Below are 19665 nucleotides of genomic sequence, written 5' to 3' on the forward strand. Positions count from 1 at the left end.
GAAGCCCAGCCTGGGCAGGGCTGCTACAGCACTGCGGGGGCCCTGGGGTGAGACACTCGGATGGGGAAAGCCAGCCACAAAAACAGCTTGTGGGCAGAGGCAGGGGTCAGGCTGTGCCCAGGAGGGTCACTGCGGGAGGGCAGGGAGCCCAGGGAAAGTGGGTCCTGGCTGTTCTCTTCCTACAGCTCCACACTCCACTCTCCGTGTCCCAATGAGCCTCTGCTCTGAGCTCTGGGCCGCCCAAGGACAGAGAACAGCAAGGCACCAGGATTGCAACACCAGACAAGCTGCCAGTCGTTAACTGGGGATCAGATCCAAACCCTGGCTTGATACAATATACAGTTAATTACAAAATAAATCCCCTCCCACCCTTTGTAATAAAAAGAGCAGCTGATTGGACATGCATCTTTCTGGCCCTACAAAATAAGGCACCAGAGCTTAAAAATGAAACTCCAATTGTCTTTGATATAAAAGGAATTCCCACGTGTTGAAGGCAGTTGATGTCTGAGTGCATAACAGGGAGTGATCTTCACTAGCTTTGGGTGGGCCAGCCTCATGCCTGGGCCCCGGTGGCTTTCTGGATCAGGGGAATCTGTAGGAGGGGAAGAGAGAAGCTGTTAGGGCTGGAGGAGGGGGAGCCTGCACTCTGTGGCTGGGCAGGGCTGGGGGAAGGAGAGGATCCCTACGAGCCTGGAAAGTTTTCAGGCAAGTCCTTGTGCCCTAGGAGCCGCAGGCATTGCCAGCTGCCGGTGCCTGGCTCACCTTTGTGAGATCCACGCCGGTGATGGCACGCACAGAAGCGGGGATCTCGGCCAGCAGACGGTTCACCTCAGATGTTGTGTTGCTGCTCTCTCCGCTGAGAATAACGATCTCGTCCACTTTGGAGAGGGGAGCAGCCACTTTGGCAGCGATCTGGGGAGGCAGGGAAGGAGGGTGGGATGAGCCAAAGGCCAAGGAGCTGCTCACCAGCCTGCTGATCAAGCTTGTGGGGCTTCTCTGTGCCCCCAGGAGATCTGGCCCAGTCTGGGAACTCCCCACCACTCGTGAGGAGCAGGGGAAAGCTGCTCCCTCCTCACCTCAGGCAGTGCATCCAGCACTAGAGCCAGCTGGGCAGCTTCTCCATACTGCTGGAGTGCTTCAGCCTTCAGCTTCATCCTCTCAGCTTCCGCCATCCCAATGGCCTCAATCACAAAGGCCTCCGCTTCTCCGATCTTGCGGATCTTTTCTGCTTCTGCCTGAGCGATGAGGACTTGCTTCACCCTGGAAAGGGAAACTCAGCCCTCCAGCAGCCCAGATCCCTGCAAGCGTACCCAGCGCTGCTTCCCTCCCTCCATCAGCCATGTGCCTGTCCTGTAGAGAGCCCACGAGCTGGGCCTCAGCACAGCACCCACTGCATTTTGCTTCCACCTCACCCTGACCCAGCGTGCAGCTGGGCTCAGGGCTGGACCAGGTAATGGGCTCACTCACTTCTCGCCTTCGGCGATCTGCTGGATACGGTAGGCTTCGGCCTCGGCCGGCCGCTTCACAGTGGCTATCAGCTCCTTCTCCATCCGGATGATCTCTTTCTCTTCAACATCAATCTGCTTCTTGCGCTGTACCACCTCAATTTCAATTTCCTCCTGGCGGATCTTCTGCTGCTCCCGCGCACTCTGGAGCTCATAGGCCAGCTGGGCCTCTGCAGTCTGCACACAGGAGAGATGAGAAGAGGGGTCTTGGCCATGGTCTCCTGTGCACATAGGGACACAGGGAGCCTTGGCAGGCCCCGAAAATATGTGGCTCCTGCTCTGGACCAAACCTCCACCCAGAGGTGACGTCCCTATCCTCAGAGCTGCACTTGCTGTCCTTCGCTTTGTGCTCTTCCTTTAATACTTGAGCCGAACCAGCTCTGGGTTCAGCTTAGATGACCCTCCCCATCCTTTCACCTCCTCCTCGTCTCACCTAACTGTTGCAAACAGGAGAGGAATTTGCTGCGAGGAGCTCACCCTGTGACATAGAAACCTGGGTTCTCCACCTCCAGCTCTCCTAACGCAGGCAGGAGGAGGAAGCTGGTGAGTCCCAGAGCAATACCATCACAAAGCAGCCAGGGAATAGCGGTGGGCTGTGGGATACCTCTCACCTTAACATTGACCTCCTCAGTGAAGGCAGCTTTCTGCAATTCAAAAGCCCGTTTGGAATCTGCTATTTTGGTATCTGCCATGAACTTGACATCCAGCATTTCTTTCTTGCACTCTGCTTCCTGCAGGGAGGAAACAGAGAGCAGAGCTCCAGGCTGTGCAGCTGGAGCAAACCAGGCTGCTCCAGGGAAGCCCAGCATGTCTCTGGACTCACCCGAATGCCAGCATCTCGCTCGGCTTCTGCCACACCGATGTCTGCATCCCTTCGGACAGCTGCAGTCTGAGTCTTTCCCAGGGAGCTCAGGTAATCCACTTTATCATAGACATCCTGGAGGGGGGAAGACAAGTCACAACCACTTCAAATGAGTGACTCCATCTTGCTCCCTTCCTGTTGAAGCTCAGAGCAACCACTTGTGCGGTTAGGCCAGGGTCAGAACAAGCCATGTCAGCCTGCTGCCCAACGGAAACAGGCGTGACAGGGAGAGGCGAGCTCTCCTGACATCTTCCCTCCGACTCCCTGGAGACTCGGTTATCAGCGAGCTCTTTCCCCCAGCCATGTTTACAGAGGCAGCTACAGGGTGCTCTTTGCCCAGCTGCCTGGATACAGGACATGCTGCAGCGGCTGTTGTGGAAGCTCCCGGAGGTCTGGGGCAGGCTTTCAGCCTGAGCCTTTCAGCCAGCTACAGCGTAGGAGCCAGGGCCAGGCTCTGTTCTGCTGCTTCTACAGCACTGTGGGGTGCCCCATAGCGCAGCTCTCTACATCTGGGTGTACCTTGATGGTGAAGCTCAGGATCTCGATACCCATGCGACCCACGTCAGGAGCTGCCACCTCCCGCACCAGCTTGGCAAACTGATCCCTGTCTTGGTAGATCTGCTCCACTGTCAGGGTACCTGCAGAGGGGAGGAAGGCGAAGCACTTTATTTGGATTAGGTAACACACAACGGCATGGGTCTAAGCTCAGCAACATCCCCGTTGCTCCTAATCTCTTCAGGTCTGGGCACAAGGGTGTAACCCTCTGCCCAGGCCCTGCAGCATGCACCAACATCTCAGTCTCACAAGTGCAACCACCACGCACACGTGCTACCTGTAACCCGTGGGGACTCAGACATCTCTTACTGCAGGCACTGAAAACTCATTTATCACAACACCCAGCCACACAGCAGGAGCTGCTGTAGGGGAGGAACAACCTAAGATGCCACCTCTGCAGTCAGCAGAGGAAGCACACGTTGTGGCTGCTGCCAAAGCTACTCAAGTTGCCTTCAAGAGCATGAGCCCCTCCACACCTAGGATGGAGCGCAGATGCCCCTCCAGCGTCTGAAGGACCACGTTCTTCACATCCTGCACGTTCTTCCCCAAGAACTGCTCACAGGCCACAGCCAGGAGCTCCTTCTCGGTCATTATCTTCACCTAGAGACAGGAGACAAAACCAAAGGGACTGAAGGCGCCTGTCAGCATCTAACAGCAGCAGCAGCAGCAGAAGCAGCAGTACCACCACCAGGCTGCCAGGCCCCTGTGCTACCAAGGGACCATGCTGAGCTGTCACCATGCTGAGCTGGGCCACCGGACCAGCCATGAAGCCCCCGCTCACTGCTGCCAGGGAGAGCCCTGCTGCAGGCACACACAGCAGCCAGGGCAGGGACCTCTCCAAACCCTGACTGCAGCTCAGCATGGAGCGGTGCTCCCTGCAGCCATCTATCCCACAGCAGCGGCCACCAGGTGATGGGGGGACAGAACCTGGCCCTACAAGTCCCACCTGATGAAAACTCTACCAGAGATCCCTGAACTACCAGTTCAGCCACTGTACCAATACCAGACCCAGGAAGAGAGGGCTTTCTATTCCTACTCCTGGCCAAAAGCCATTTCATTACCTTTCTCTTACTCCTCCTTCACTAGAAATAATTTTTCTGACATGGGAAAGGCAGAGAATGAGAGTGTGAAATGCCCAAGGAGCAGCTTGGGAACAGGGGCTCTATTTGGCATTCCCTACAAGAAGAGCTGAGACGAGATGGCCGTGGCAGACTGGTTTGTCCTGCTCGTGGCTGGCATCTCCCAGCTGCCCTTTGCGGTGACCCCATCTTGCCATGGCCAGGACCTGGTTGTCCTGCTCTGCATGGTTAGTCTGGTAATGATCCCCAGAGGTGGGACACAGCTGCCCCAAGGCCGCTTTCACCTCCCACAGTCAGAGCCAGACAGAAAAGCATCCCCAGGTCCAGACAAGCCAGGGTCTTAAAATGGTCCTGCTGGTCATAGGGCTGCTTTTTGAAGGCAAAATGGGTTAAAAATCCTTATGGGGTATGTTAGGCAGTGGAGATGTGCGCTCATGGAGCTCTATAGCATCCAGCTATGAGGAGCTACAACCCACGAAGGCGACAGCTCCTGGTGGCCAGGTCCAGTCTGAGGGGTCAGGCAAAGCCTGGACACAGGGACGTCTGTGTGTCTGGCAGCACCAGAGACGGGAGCAGGCCATACCAGCACCTCTGGGCGCTGAGCAAGTCCCACAGCACCCTCTCATGGAGACATCGGGGCTGGGCAGTGCCTCCTGCCCCATGAGATGCAGGTGGCACCCTGTGTCCTGCCCCATGGGCCCTGGCTGGACTTGCTGCTACCTGTGATGACAGCACCGCCCTGGCTCAGAGACCTCCAAAGCTTCAGGTGCAGCAGGGGGGCCCTCCGAGGGTCCCAACACATGCTCTTGATGGGTTCATGATCTACAGACCTCATTCTCCCACCTACAAGACCGCTTTTCAGGGTTGAACCTCTGGTAAAAGAAACACAACTATTTTTTCAGAAAGGCTGGTCTGATAGCTTGTGAGTCTGAAACGATCCCACAGCCCAGCCTCTGGAGCCAAACAGTAGCACCCAGAGAGCACGACAACTGGGACCGGCTGCCACCTTCTAAGAGGACCAGAGGTGGACAGTGTTAGACGTGGCAAGGTGACCAAGACTCAGCTGCCACGACCCCACCTCCAGTAACATGAAGAAACACCAACCTGGGCTGAGCCTATTTCCTACTTTTGCTTCTCAGGCTGGGTCTCCCAGTCAAAATGCCAAACTGAATCTTGGGCAAGTGTGGCAATCCTCTTCTGCTTTCTCCCCAAGACCTCTGGGCTCCTTATGGGGCCAGGCCACAGTGGTTTCTTGTCCCTGCAACCCCGGGGCCGGCAGTGTGTGCTTTCTACACAAGGGGGAGTTGGGAGAGCTGCTCATGCAGCTGCACCCGGGAGCCTGGGCCATGCACAAGGCTCATTTTGCAGCAAACAGGTTTTTTGCAAATACCAAACCCAATTAGACTCAGCAGCAAGGTTTATGGTGTGCACCTGCCAGCAATTCCACCTTTCCAAACACCCTTCTGGAGCTACGGAGAGGACAGCCAGAGCATGGAGCGGGATGTTCGTTAAGAGAGTCCCTGCGGTACTTAACAGGAGCAAGGAACGATTCAGCCTCCATGAATAAAGCCAGCCAGCAGCCTGCCCATGCCAGTAAACCCTGGACAGCCCCAACGAGCCTGGCTATCTGTTCAATGTGGATGACAACCTACAAAGCAAAGGTTGCACAAAACAAAACAGAGTCGAGCAATTTGCGCTCAGCTTGTTTCCAGTATTTCAGGCAGGGCGCTGTGACACTTGGTGCTTCTTCAAATGTCATTCGCATCAGAGAGAGAGTTTAGCTGGCAGGAAATCAGAGAGCCTCTACAAAACAATCCCATCTGGAGGATCGATACTGCCGCACCCAGCTCCAGCCAGCTGCAATCACAGCGAGGGGCGAGCAGAGACAATCCAATTAGCTTGAGGCTCAGAAAAATGGTACGGAAGGATACGAAGCCCAGCATGGCCTAAGGCAGCAGCATCCCAGTGCACCCCAAGCACCCAGCCAACACACGAAGGAGGCTACTGGTGAGTACTCATTACAGCTCTCTCCAAAAAAAAAAAAAAAATAGAACAGCATCCTTATGCACATTAAGCACTTCTATTACAGCAAATGTTTTAAAAGGTGTTTCTCTAGTGATAATCCGTTTGCTTTTTTCCCTTTTTTACACAAGCTCTTAAAAGAAAAATATCTGCTTCAAAAGTACTTCTGCAAAATTAAGGTAACCTCTGCCACGCACATGCCCAACTACCTCAAGCCTGCTTTCTGCCTGGTAATTCCTTGTATCTCACAACCCTGAACCTTTAAAATTAATGGACAGTGGAAAAAAAAATTAACAGTGAAAAGAGAGAATAACATGAATGAGATGAATCGGGAGCTGCATTTTTAAATCAAGGCACCTGGTGATCCAGCCTTCTGCTACCACATGCTGCCCAGCCTCGACCACTTTGCAGGCAATGGAAGGATGTCCCAAAATGAGGCCAAAAAGGAATGCTGGCTTCACAGAAATACCTTTTCCAAACACAGAAGGAAAAGCCTATGGATTTATGAAATGCATGTGAGGGGAGACACGGGCACATGCACTTTGCCAACCATGCAAAGACCACTGTGCTTATCTGACACGTTATCAGCTAAATGGATATAAAGAACTGAAAAACTAAAAACAAGGATGCTGGTTCACACCAATTAGAGCCAGGACGAGCCCAAGATGCCTGCTCCCGTGCTGGTGTTCTTGCACATAGCCATGTTCCCCAACAGCAGCAGGGTGACGGATTATCCGCTGTTGAGTCACGGTGATGCCCAGCCCTTCTGCCATGTGCGACAACCCAGAAACCGCTCCTGGCTGAATTCATATCCTCAGTTATGCACAGACACAGCGTGCAGCTCCTCTGCAACGTCAGTTCAGAGCAGACCAATGAACCTAGGGAGAAATCCGCTGCTCTGGAAAGCACTGGGTGAAATCTGTCAAGTGCTCAGTCTTAAAAGGGCTGCAGCAGCCACAGTGCTCTTCCCTGGGGGGAGCCTTTTGACGCATGTGGGGTTTTGGTCACATCTCTGTGTCACTCAGCAGCTCCCCTTGGCGTCACTGCTCACTGCAGGGAGTGTGGCAGTCACCTCTCCTGCAACAATGGGCCTGGACATGCCTTGGACAGACGGTGACCACAGCCTCGTGCACCCTCTGAGAACAGCTATCTTGGTTTTATACATCCAGAATGAGCTGTCAGGAGCAATTTTCAATCAAAGCATCCAGCTGCCTATTTGAGGAGTCAAATTCAGTCAAAAACTAACATTTTCTTCCCAGCATCCTCCCCAAGGCAGGACCTGGTCACAAGGACAGGCTCTGCATCAGGGCAGCAGAACTCAGAGTCTAAGAAATGCAGGTGTTTAAGTGTGCTATCACAAGCAGCAGGAGCTGGTTTTCACGTAAGAAGGCTGGAGAGAATCAAAATTCAATTCAAACCAGAAATTTTATACACAAATTTTAGCACCTGGAGGGACCAAATTCTTTCTTTAAGCTTTAACTCACTGTGAAGAATTACAAGGTCCATGCACTAATAATAATAATAATCCAAAGCAACATAATGCTCGATACCATCTCAGGAGTGAACGGCTCAGTCCTGCAGGGTCACACACAACTCCAAGGGCACTGTGGTACATCAGCATTTCACAAACAGATCAACTCACCCACACACATCTCATTTGCCACATGGACAAATGAGACACCAGAAAAAGAGGAATGATTTGGGGGAGAGGAGGAGAGGTCACAACCCCCTTCACAACATGGGACATGCTGCCGTGTGTTTGAACCAATGAGGACAGTGTGGTTTTGTACAAGAATTTGTTTCCAAGCAGTTGGCTTCTGTTCCTGGACAACAGCAACCTCTTAAGGGGGAAAACCAGACGTAAGTTAGAGACATGCATTCCTGAAATGATGTTTTGGAGTTACTGTACCTGTGCCACACCTGTGACAGTTAAAGCTACCCCCTCCGCCGTCTCTACGTCCTCACACCTGGGCTGTAACGTCATTATCTCTAGGGAAATCCTGCCAAAAAACGTAAAATATTTGCACGTTTCCAGGTAACACACACTCAGCTCTTCCCCTTGCATCTCCTGCCCCAGACTACCTGCCGCACTCATCACAGGTAATGTCAGACAGGCGCAGTATGCAGCCAAGGGACTGCATCTGTGACCAGAGACAGACAAGTCACTTTGGCCAAGAAATAGATTTTCAGATAACGCTTAAAGGCAATTTATCAGCAGAGAAAGGCTGGGAGTCAGACTGGAAATGATACTGTGACCCTTTCCCTTCTGCTGGGCTAGTGAGGTGGCCAGAAGCTAGCAGCTTTGGGACCCCAAAGGGCTCTCTGTCTGAGGCTCGCTGTGCCACGCTGCCCAGTGCCGGGGCAATGCTCTCACTGGCTGGTGTCACTGGTTTAAAAGCACAGCATGGACCTGGGATGCTCCCACCTGTCCCGCACCGCTACCCCTGTAGGAGACCTGGTGCTTGGCAAAACCTGGCGCTGATGCTGCAAGAAGCAGCCCTGCCTTTGCCCTCGCTGGGTGAGCATTAACACAGACCCACCCCCCGATCTGGTTCACCTCTCCCTCTCCTTTTGCTGCATCCCGTGACCCAAAGGCAGATAGAAGTGAGTCTCCAGCTCTTTAGGGCCATGCCTGTATAGTATCAGGTACCCAGGAACAGATCCTGCAGATCCGGAGCTTTCTCAGTTGCCCAAAGTGAGCTTGAGGTGCTCTGGCCAGGCCCAGCAATCTGCAGGTCATATTTTGGTAAAACAAGAGACATGCTTGGCTGTGGCAGGTTCTGCTTCAGGAAGCAAAGCCCGGATCTTGTGTCAGCCCTAACAAGCCAGGAAGGAGTTGGGAGTCAGGACAGGGAGCCACAGGGCAGGCAGCTCGTGTCAGTGAACATTAGGTCAAACATCTGAACCATGAAGGGGCTGCGCTGGGCTGCTGCGTTCATGCCGAGCCCCTCCAGGATTGGCTGGAGGTGCTGAAACTTATCTCCGCAAGTTCACGCCTGCCTTGGCCACTGTCCTAATTAAACTGGCACGCAAGCCTGGAGCTGATAAAATAGATCCCACTGTCCAGGACATTCACAGGCATTTTTTGCCATATGCATTCACAGCTTTAATCAGCTAGTGGAGGATTTTAGCCTTCTGAAGACCTAATCTATACTTTGAATTTAATTTCAATACTGTGCTGCTTCTTAGCCAGGAAGTCACAGGGATGTTTAGGAATTACTGTTACACTGGTTCACAACTGCTTGCAGCACAAACGCTAATCCTGTATGTCGAAACTCATCCAAGGTCTCTATGCTGTACTTTCAAATGTGACAACATTCAAAATGGGCACAGTCTCCATGCGGAGGAAGAAGGGCTGAGTGGAAAACCATATCCAAAATTGCAGAGCCAGGTACAGTTGCAATTTCCCCACACGTGTACAGGCTTCCTTTTGAAACGGCACAAAACCTGCCTTCCCACCTGCCCCAAATCCTGTGCAGAACCTAGCCTGGCCTGCTTGTGGCTCCACACAGAAGCAAGAAGCCCTTCTGCTCTCCACTAAGCACACAATGGAAACAGTGCTGCCGAGGAAAGGGTTACAGCTGGAGCAAATGTCTGCAGCGTTATCAGAAGGAGCCCGGTACAGCCATGCTGAATTTGGAATTTGCCAAGTATGCATCTGTCTGCATTACCTATAAACTGTGGAGTGCACCCCAGAGCAAGTGCCGGAGAAGGGGAAGGAGAGGAGGGTATTGAGATTTCAACTGTCCCATTAGAAAACCATTAGTTTTTATGTTATCCTGCTGCTGCTGCTGCTGCTGTTGCTGCTGCTCAAAACAGAGGGGTGAACAGTTAGACATGATGTTAGGAAGCTGGTGGATTATTACCTGTGCAACCCCTGTTACGTACAGTGGGACCCCCTCCGACGTCTCAATATTCTCGCAGCGACAGAGGATGGTCATAACCTCCAAAGACAGTCTGAGCAGCGAGGAATAAGGGTAGGACAGCAAATATACAAAGCAGTTATCAGAGAGTAAGACACCCATTTGCAAAGGACAGACGAGACTTTCGGGTTTCGGCTTTTCCCTGCTCAGTTTGCCTTTACTCCCACTGCCCGCTCCCAGGGCTCCGTAACACTGGGCCAGACCAGCTTCCCTCATCACGGCAGGGAATTTACAGCATCCAACTGCGCCTTTTAACGAGGCTGAACAGGCTGGGGGCTCATCTCCACCCTGCGTCCCATCAGTCACTGCAGATGAAAGCGAACCGTGTATCCCACCTGGACTGCCATCCTGGAGTCAGCTGGAATTCTCTGTTGGAGTGATCTTCACCCACAGAAAATTCCTTTTTTGTAATAATTTAGATGCTTCTATGCCAACATTTAAGAGGGGCCATAAAAATGAAAACACCAGGGACTTGGCTACCCACCCCTGGCTAAGGCATTGATGAGAGTGGGTGCTTCCAAGTGCTGTCCTGAGAAGCTGAATAATACCACTTGGTTCCCTCAGAGGCATGTAAGACCAAGCTGCCTCTCTCACTGCTTTTATTTCTGACCCTTAAACAGGGACGGGATTTTTTTTTTTTTTTCTTTTTTCTTCCCACTCCTCAAGGTTGCAGCAGGATAAGAGCCCAGCACCCTGCCAGCTCTAACTGTTCCTTTTGTTCCCAGGTTAGTGCTACCTGGCGGGATGCCGCTGACAGCAACACAATTGCTGCTGTCTCTCCTGCTTTCAGCACTGGCAGTTCCAGAAAAGATGTCCTAATTTCGGAGGAGGAAATCTGCCTCACTCTTCATGCTAATGCAGCAGGCTCCATCTGTGGCACAGCTTATGCTATTTAGGAAAGGTCCTGTTTTTAAAAGGAGAATTAAGCCCCATATCTCATAGCATGAACCGGGGGTATAAATTTTAAAGTAAAATATTTGTTTGGGACAGCTCATTCCTGGCAAGCAGTTCTTGGCCCCGGACTCAGCCTTTGCTTAATAAGTCAGCCTCCCGAATACATCTGTTATCTCCTGCACACGGCAGGTCAAGGTCCTGAGCCATTCTCTGGGCTTCTCCTGCAACAAGAGGAGGAGCAGAAACCATTTGTTGAGATCAACAGTTGTCCCGACAAGATGCCTCACCAAAATTCAGCAATGAAGCTTGTCTGGATCAAGTGCAGTTCTTAAGCACTGAGCCCACAAGCCGGGCCTTTCCTTCGCCTCCCACCTCGTACGAGCATCGCTGTAGAGCCCGGGCTAAAGCAGAAGGTGTTAGCTGAGACCTCTTCATGCAGCCGGAGCGCTATGGTAGGCTCTCGTAGAAATCCCGAGTACCAGCCACCTGGGAGAGGACCTGAGAGCTGTCGTGAGTCAGTTGCCAGCAGCAGCCAGGCTCCCCTTCGGACAAGGCACGCTGCCTGACCCTCAGGTGAAGAGCAGCTATGGCAGCGTATCATCTGCAGAGCGAGGACAGCAACATGCTCGCTTCATCTGCTGGTGGCAACACACGAACAGGGAAAAGAGGTGGCAAGATCAGGCAGCAAGGGTTAACTACAACCTCTGGCTGTCACTCGGTGCAAAAACCCAAAAGTCACATCGTTATCCTTTTTCCCTATTTTTTTTTTGCACAGATGGAGGAAACCTGCACTGGTGAGCACGAGGGAGGCGTTAGGAGAGAGTAACATTCCCAAAGATCCTAAAGACAAAGAGCTACGTTAGCAGGACAGCAGCACTATCACAGCACGTTAGTTCAGAGACCAGCACGGTAAGAAGCAGCAAGCAAAATCCTGGACTGAGTAAAGGGAGAGAAAGGAAATCCCGTGGTTTTAAATAGGAACACAGCCTGCTCCCAAGGTGACAGCAGTCAGCACATCTTTAGAAAAAGAGACTTTGAGGAGCAGGAGGGGGCACTGGCCCGCTGCATACCACAGATGTGTTTGGTACCAGGTGAGGGTTTGGGCCACGCTGGGCAGAGCTCAGCTCCTCTTGTGAACTCATGGATGAGCCAGCCCGGTGGCCCCGCTGCCCAGCACCTCTGTGAGAGCCTCATAGCTGCGGCGTGCTGGAAAGGCAGCAGAAGAGAGCAGGACTCTCGCCTTCCCCAGCACAGGAAGAAACACACTGACCAGCCAGGCTATGGCCCTCTCAGCGTGGTGGGTTTTAGGTAACTCAAAAACAACCAAAATGGAAAAAAAAACCCCAACCAACCAATCTGACTGCCTTGGGTTTGAGAAGAGGAATGGACAGAGAGGTGTGGACAGAGAGGCCATTTGAAAAGTATTTCAGCTGAAAGTATGGGATTTTTCTCTTTTGTCTTTTGCACCGTGACACCCAGCTGTCCCCACAAAATTGGTCAGAACTCCCCCATCCTATGATTTTATTTTGCACATGACTGATCACTGTTTACTGTCAGGTAAGCCTGAAATGACAGGGTTACGTCCTGCAGGGCCCTGGACAACCTCAGCCCCATCACTCAAAGCAGAGGATGGCCAGAAGCTGTGCAGCTCTCGGCGACCCTACGTTCCCCATGCTTCGAGGCAGGACACAGGATGCGTGTTGCTCCTTCCAGCTACTCGCAGTGCTGTACGCAAGGCAGCCTTCCTTCGAAGGACTGGGAGCTGCTGACAGCCAAAGGCAGTGGGCTGGGCCTGATGCTCATCCATGATTTCATACGCAGTGCCTGGTCCCGTCTTCCTAAAGATACTGCTGACAGCCCCACCGGGATGGCTTTGCCTAACTCATACTCCAAACCCACAAATAACGGGGGTCTCCTTACCTTTGGGTGTCAGTAATGCACCACCAAGCCCAGGCCCAGCCTCCGTACACATACTGCTTTACATCAGAGCCACAACAGCCACCTGCAGCACAGCAGAAAGCACAGAGATGTAGGGGTTATACACACACCCAGACGTGCACATGTTGCTCTCAGCCAGAGAAAAGCCCGCACCCAGACTGAGTCATGAGCAGAGCGACTTCACAGCAAGCCTGCCCAGCCCCTGGGTGCTGGGAAAGGGCATCCTGGGGGGTCTTTGGTTCCCCCAGCCCCTCGGAGGCGGGGAGGCACTTTGGCTTGGCTATGTTACAGCAACGGGTGCTACCAAGCCAAGCTCTGCAACCTGACCCAGAAGAACCCAAGTGTGCTTGCAGTGTCTGGTAAATAATCAACACAGAAAAGGCTTTCCAGGATCCACAGCAGCTCTGGAACACCCTTCGGTTGGCCATAACACAGCTGGCCACCAGGGAACCCAGCACTCTCCTCACCTCCGTGGGCTTCACATGGCAATTTTCCAAAGGCAACCTGTTTTTTGGAATTGTCTTACAAAACTGGAAAGTAGTATTTGTAATAATTCAGTGTGACGAACAATAACACACAGAAAGCGACTGTATTTCAAACCAGGGTTTTATTTTAGTTTCGTTAAGCAGTTTAAGCATTTTTAGCAAACAGAATCGTTACAAGCACACGCCTCAGTATCTTTAACTGTGATGCACCGGCTCTGTCATGAAAAGCCATGTAAGAAATCCATCTCCGTCCCCTCACCCACACTGCAAACTGCCTTTAAACCTATCAAAAAGTTAGCAGGTCAGCGTTGAAGGAGGGGAGCACCCTTGAGCTCCCCAAAACCATCTCCTAGTCACACCTCATGCAAGTGCTGCAGTTCCCAAGGCTTTCATGGTCCATCACAGAGCTGGCTGCGCCCAGAGTTTGGGCAGCCTCTAGAACTCCTCCGACACATTTAAGATTTGACTCCAGTGAAGCCAGAAGATGCTTGTCTGCATTCTTCACATCTTTGATTCAAGGAATAAGACACCTGATACCTTCCAAGAGAGCACCCTGACAGCAACCAGCCCCAGGTTTCATGCCTGGCAAGGGAGGAGCGAGCTTCTGTCTCTCAGGCTGATCAAGCCAGCAGTCCCTCCCTAGTCTGTTATCCATAATCACACTTATTACTGCAGCGCCCGAGGGCCTCAGCAAGGCAAGCGCTGAACCAACAGAGCAAGAGGCAGTTTCAGCCCTGTGGGATGTATCTATGCAGGCAAGACAGAGCCAGGCATGCAGGGACAACAGCGTGGCTGCAGCACTGTGGGAGTGCAAAGGGAGAGCTACGGAGCCAGCAGACGGCAGCCGCAGAAGACAGCCCTTTCAAGAGAGGCGCCGGTTATTAAGTTTGCTGCGATCCATCAAAACGAAGAAGCAAAGGCAGCACACATCCAGGCCAGCGTGCTGGCAGGGCCCTCCGGACCACAGGAGGGAACTCTGTCCTCCCCATCCTCCTCCTCCTCCCCATCCTCAAGCTTTTGGCCATCTTCTGCTACCAGCTGAAGATACTGCCTGCTTCCCTGGCTTCCATGCAATGGTTGATAAACTGGCAGATTGGCCCCCTCTACAACTGTTCACCCTCTGATTTCAGTAGGCACTAAACACAAATGGGAGACGGATTTACACACTTGTTCAAGTCTCCTGTGCTCCACAGCCTAGAGGAATATTCTCCCGTCACCTCCAAGAAGCCCCTGGATAGCTTCTCCCAGTAGCTGGAAGGCTATTTCAGCCAGGCAAGGATTACAGAAGCTGATGATACAATACCCCGCAGCACATTAACCGCAATGCCTTTTAACATTTCTTGGAGGACGTCAGCCCCGTTAGCTCTGCCTTTTCGCCAGGCCCTTGTTTTCCAAGAACAGGAAGGGAGGTGTTCCTGGCAGCTGGGAAAAGCAGCTCCACGTAGAAAGGTATTTAATTTCACAGGGTCAATGGGGTCTTTACCAAACCTCTGGTAATCGTTTCATAATAATGTTCTGAGAAAACTCTGCATCCTAAACCCACCATTGTTACAAGAATGTGCCTCTCCACGCAGATGTTTCTGTTCCTCTGCAGGCAATGCAAGGAAATACTTTATGTAGTATCACACCTAACACGAGCCCCGTGCTTGCTTCCCAGCGCTACACAACATGTCTGCACAGTGCAGTTTACTAAGCTAGATTATATGTCGGAAAATATTCAAAGCATAAGAAAAAAACTGGGAAAACCGACACATTAAACAGGAGTGGGATGCCAGCTGGTGGCTTTCATGCAAGCCGGACGTCTGAGTGCAGCAGAGCTCCGTCCTGGTAACGCAAGTCAGATGAGCCGAACGTTCATTTTTCCATTGCAGTCCTGCAGCCTCTTTCCCAAGTCTCACAGAGCAAGTGAAAAAGGAACCAACAAAGGGAAATCTTTGCAAGGCTAAAGAATAAAACCTCTTGCGCAATGAGATTTGGCAGAGAAATTGCCTTTTGCAGCTATAATACGCCCACTGTTCTAACAGCCCGGGTCTCACAGCCGCTTGGCCATCACTTCCACAAACATCCATCGTGCCCCTTCCGGGGCAGTGTACGGCAGCCAGGCACGCTACAAACGGAGGATTCATAGCCGGGAAGCTGCCATCCAGCTTGGCCTCTTCCCAAACAAAGGGGTCCCATGTTCAAGCAAGAATTCCCAGAGCCAAGAGAAAGCACATCATCTGTTTTTTTTTTTTTTTTTATGAAATGAGATTAATTGCTTGGGAGTTTGTAGATAAATGGAGCTCTCAGCAGATGCAGGAAGCTGCTGCCCTGATGGACAGCATGCAAGGAAGAATGGGAGACCCAACACTTACGGGGACACAGGGCTCAAAACATCAAAGCCGGGACAATTTGAGGTTGTAAACGAGCTCTGTGTTGTTTGCTCTCCCGAGGTAACTCGAGGCAATGGGCTTGTATTCTGGCAGGAAGCGGTGAGCGTTCAGAAATCAAGTTGTGGTAAACAGGCTGCTACGGTAACTCGATAACTACATTCCTTCCCCGAGACTTGTTGCAGGCTGAACAGAGGAATGGAGCAGACGCCACTGCCTTCACCTGCGGAGAAAGAGCTGCCACCTTCACGCCTCAGTTCAGGGCAATCTGCTGCTGGAGTCTCCTCTTCCAGCAGGACCCGCTGCCCAAGCTGGGAATAAACAGCTCGGTCCAGTTGGACAGAAGCTGGGTTTGTTAGAAAAAACAGCCCTGTGCTGGGAAATGTCATGGGGTGCTAGCAAGTGAGCGCAGAAAGACAAGGAAAAAACTGGTAATTGAAAACAATTACCAACAAAAGACATAATGGAGAGGAGAGAAAAAAGCAAAGACATACAGAAAGAAACTCACATAATAAAGCAGGGTCTGGACTAAGGTTGGTGTCTGGATTCTTAGGTCCTACTGTGCATATAAATTAGGCTTTGTCCACATGAAGAAATGGCACAAGGTTAACAAAAATTAATTTTAAAAGATGCAGGGCTCTGAGTTGAATCCATAAAGTCCTTTGATGGTCACTACAGAAGATGAAAGCAGATTATGCTGGCTAGCTTGTTCTGGATGTAATCTATATCAAAATGACTCATTTAAAACTATGAGTATCAATGCTACAGAGCGAGTTTAAAAACACGTTTACTTTAACTCATCGTGTAAACAGAAACCCAGGGAAGACAAACCACAATGAAGATATACAACAAAACTACAGAGATACTACCGCAGAGTTCCTCTTGGAAACCAAAAGGAAAGCCCCGAGGCTGTTCTGTACACCTCCTCCTCCTGCTACCTGTTCTGAAGAGTAATTTGCAAGTCTTGGAGATTTAAGGAGCACCTGACAAGGGAAACCTTGAGCCCCACCACCTGCAAAAAGCTGAAGAATTACCTCCCGAGAAGGAAACACAACAGAGGAGCCGCATCAGTTGCCTTTTGCACAAGTGGTGAATAGCTGTACTGAGCACGGGCAATCTCATGCTACAAACTTGAGACAAGCTGCAATGCTGCAGGCTGGGCCGCAACCACTGAGCACCACAAGCTGGATGAAACCGACCACCAGGGAAGATTTTTGGCTAGCCAAAATGAGGAATCTAACTGCAGGAGCACTCAGTCAAACCTGGCAGATGACAATCGGTGCCGCTAGAAGTTTTCTGCTCGCCTAGTGCGAGAGGTGGAATACCTTGATGTCAACCCTGGGGAACAGTTTTGAACACTGGCTCCAAAGCCATGAATGCAGACAAGGGTAAAACCGCACGTGAAACCCAGCTGAAGCTGCCTACTCCTTCCCACAAACTCGCATTGCTTTTGAGGGAAAAGAACTGGAATTGCAGCTAGCCAGCATCACATAGGGCTGTAGCTGGAAGTGGAGGGACAACCCCGATGCCATCAGCCCCACGAGCATTAGGTCTCCGATGGCTCTTGCTGTTCACGTCGTCTTTCTGCAGGACACAGCCTGGACCATCTCCTCCCGTTTTTTTTTTTCACGCGACTGTTCTCACCTAAGCGTAGTTCTCTGCATTTCTCTGTATTGAACTGCATCGTATTTCTTTCATACCATTCAGTCAATCTGTTGAGTTCATTTTGGTTCTAATCCAGCTCTTCAAAGCTCTCGAATCCATTCCCAGCTCAGTACCGTCTGCAAATTCAATAAGCACATTCTCGATTCCATTATCCAAGCCAAAACAAGGAACTTTCTTGATAAATCCTTTCAGCTGAACAGCGAGCCACTGTCAAGTTCCCTGGCAATGGTTTTCCAGGCAGTTTCATATTAATTTTATAGTATCTGAGAAACCAGTTTCTCCTCGCACTGTGGACTGTAGGCCTCTTGCAGGAAGGGCTCACAGAGCCTCAGGAAGCCTTTGTTTCAGGCTTTCAAAACTTAAGAGAAGTTACCATAAAAACTGCACAGTCACATTGGCTCAAAATCATGACCAGTTCCTCTTGCAGGAAGAAGGATGCAGTAACAGGATGCGAGAGCTTAGAGCAGCTCTGGAAGGGTTAACTACACCCCTGACTGCTGGGGTGTGGGAGGAAATGTTTACACAAAACTGGAACTAACTGCTAGCTCTTCTTTTACTTTGAAAGAGATCAAGGAGCCCCAAAGGGTGCTTGCTGTACTAAAGTTTGAGAAACCAAGCCGGGTGGTATTCTCAAGCTGACCTCTGAGAAATCATAAAGAGTGTAACAAGGCTCAGTAAAGACGAGGTGTACGATATCTGCTGCTTCCCCTCATCCCCAGAGCGCTAACCCACCTGAGAGGGAAGTCAGATTAGCCAGGCACAGCTCAGACTCAGCAAACAGGCGTTGGTGGTTGTCTTCTAGGTGCTTTGAGCACTGTATTTGTTTCCATATTCTCCTAGGAAATAAAGCCAGGTTGACTCGGCTGCAACTCCCCTGACTGTTTTTTCCTCCTTTCACATCCTGAACTTTTGCTGAAACAGCATCTTGTTCCGGCCCAGAACCACAGTGGCTGTGCCAACCTTCCCCTGTCACCTATCTCCAGGTGCTCGCCTTGAAGCTGCTGGACCAGTGCTGCGTGGTGCCACCCTGAAAGAAAATGCCCCAACTATAGAGATTTGGGCAATACCACATACTTACGGGAACTGTAGGATGAGCAGGGCTCTTATAAGTTACATCTCCTTATTATGAGACTCTGCAGAAATATTATAGCATTGTATTGCAAAATTACCAGATCGATCCTTAGCCACGAAAGCCGCATTCAACCAGGCTGTAACCCAAAACCAGCATTATGCATCTGAGACAACCTGGTGGGAACATTCGGATGTCAGGGTGAACAGGTACTTTGTGTATCTCCCTGAAAACTCGACTGGCTCCAGTTGTGCTTGGAGAGGACTCGAGAATGGGCCAGACACCTGCCGAAGCCTCAGAGCTTGCACCAAACCTCACCAGGAGGCTCCCAGCACTGCTACCCTCCAGCAAAGTTAGACCCACATTCCAGAGAGACCACCATCGTCTCCGTAGGGCTTTGTGGAGCATTCTTACAAAGCCTGGGCTCTACATTTCACGGATGACGTGGCTAACTGAGTGCAGTTTCTTAGAAGGAGATCAGTGTTGCTCAACAAGAGAAAAAGACAAGTGCCAATGGCGTGCTGACCCGCGCCCGGGAAGCAGCTTCCCAAATAAGGCTACAAAGCTCCTGCACACATAGATGTTCCCAAGGCACAGCCGGTTGCTGCTTGAGCACTGGAGGAACTCAAGTGTCTCACAAGAAAGCAAAAAGAAAAGCCACCACTCCTCAGAAAAATCCCACATGCCAGGGGAGGCACGTGACCAAACTTCCTTCAAGAAGCACAGGCTAAATTTACAATAAAGAAAACTTTCCAATCAGCTTCATGATTTGGAGGTGCCTTCCCGCAAAGCGAAGCCTTTCAAATAACAATTGTATGACAATTCAAGACTGCAAGCCAAAAGCCTGCTTTTAATATTATTTGCTGTTGGTTTATTCTTCCTTTCCCCCCTCTCTCCCTAAATCCAATCTAATATCATGCAAATAAATGCCAGCCCCCAAGCTCCTCTCTGCTTTTCCCCAGAGAGACACGGCTCAAGTTCCTGGAACTACAACTGCTTGTAGTTACACGCCTCCCACTAATGCCCTGGCATTCACTCTGCACGTAAGCACGGAGGAGCTGCAGGCTCTGCAGAGCTCCCACAACCTCTCAGGCTGCCCCTGAAGCTCAGAGACCGTGCTCTCAGGAGACAGCAAGCGTTTGCAGACCACGTTGGGCAGTGACAGAAGAAAACCACGTCTGGCAGCAGCACCGAGCCCAATTCTGACTTGCAGAACCTGGCATGATTTGCACTCCCAGAACACAGCCATTCATCGAGGAGCGTCCTCAGCTCGCTGCTCCCGGCTGCGGGAAAGCGTAA

General features: G+C 51.3%; 1 protein-coding gene across 7 annotated transcripts in view; it reads right to left on the bottom strand.

Annotated features, from left to right (window-relative positions):
- Window positions 1–445: 445 nt before the first annotated feature.
- The window catches only part of FLOT2 (flotillin 2), a 20333-nt gene continuing 1113 nt past the window's right edge, over window positions 446–19665 (bottom strand). Inside the window, exons 3-13 of one of the 7 annotated variants that reach the window (XM_035900653.1) lie at window positions 18030–18133; window positions 12761–12842; window positions 7933–8023; window positions 3399–3522; window positions 2887–3005; window positions 2329–2442; window positions 2117–2236; window positions 1468–1682; window positions 1077–1260; window positions 763–912; window positions 446–592 (exon numbers count right to left, since the gene is read on the bottom strand). In XM_035900653.1, the coding sequence (XP_035756546.1) occupies window positions 554–592; window positions 763–912; window positions 1077–1260; window positions 1468–1682; window positions 2117–2236; window positions 2329–2442; window positions 2887–3005; window positions 3399–3522; window positions 7933–8023; window positions 12761–12842; window positions 18030–18133 (1342 nt within the window). In that variant the 3' untranslated portion in view covers window positions 446–553. Of the gene's footprint in view, window positions 593–762; window positions 913–1076; window positions 1261–1467; window positions 1683–2116; window positions 2237–2328; window positions 2443–2886; window positions 3006–3398; window positions 3523–7932; window positions 8024–9889; window positions 10940–11127; window positions 12688–12760; window positions 13347–18029; window positions 18134–19665 lie in introns of those variants that run through there. The other 6 variants (XM_009645168.2, XM_035900655.1, XM_035900654.1 and 3 more) reach the window with 6 other exon arrangements.

Source organism: Egretta garzetta, unplaced genomic scaffold, assembly GCF_000687185.1.
Source record: "Egretta garzetta isolate BGI_Z169 unplaced genomic scaffold, ASM68718v1 scaffold108, whole genome shotgun sequence".
Taxonomy (NCBI): Eukaryota; Metazoa; Chordata; class Aves; order Pelecaniformes; family Ardeidae; genus Egretta; species Egretta garzetta.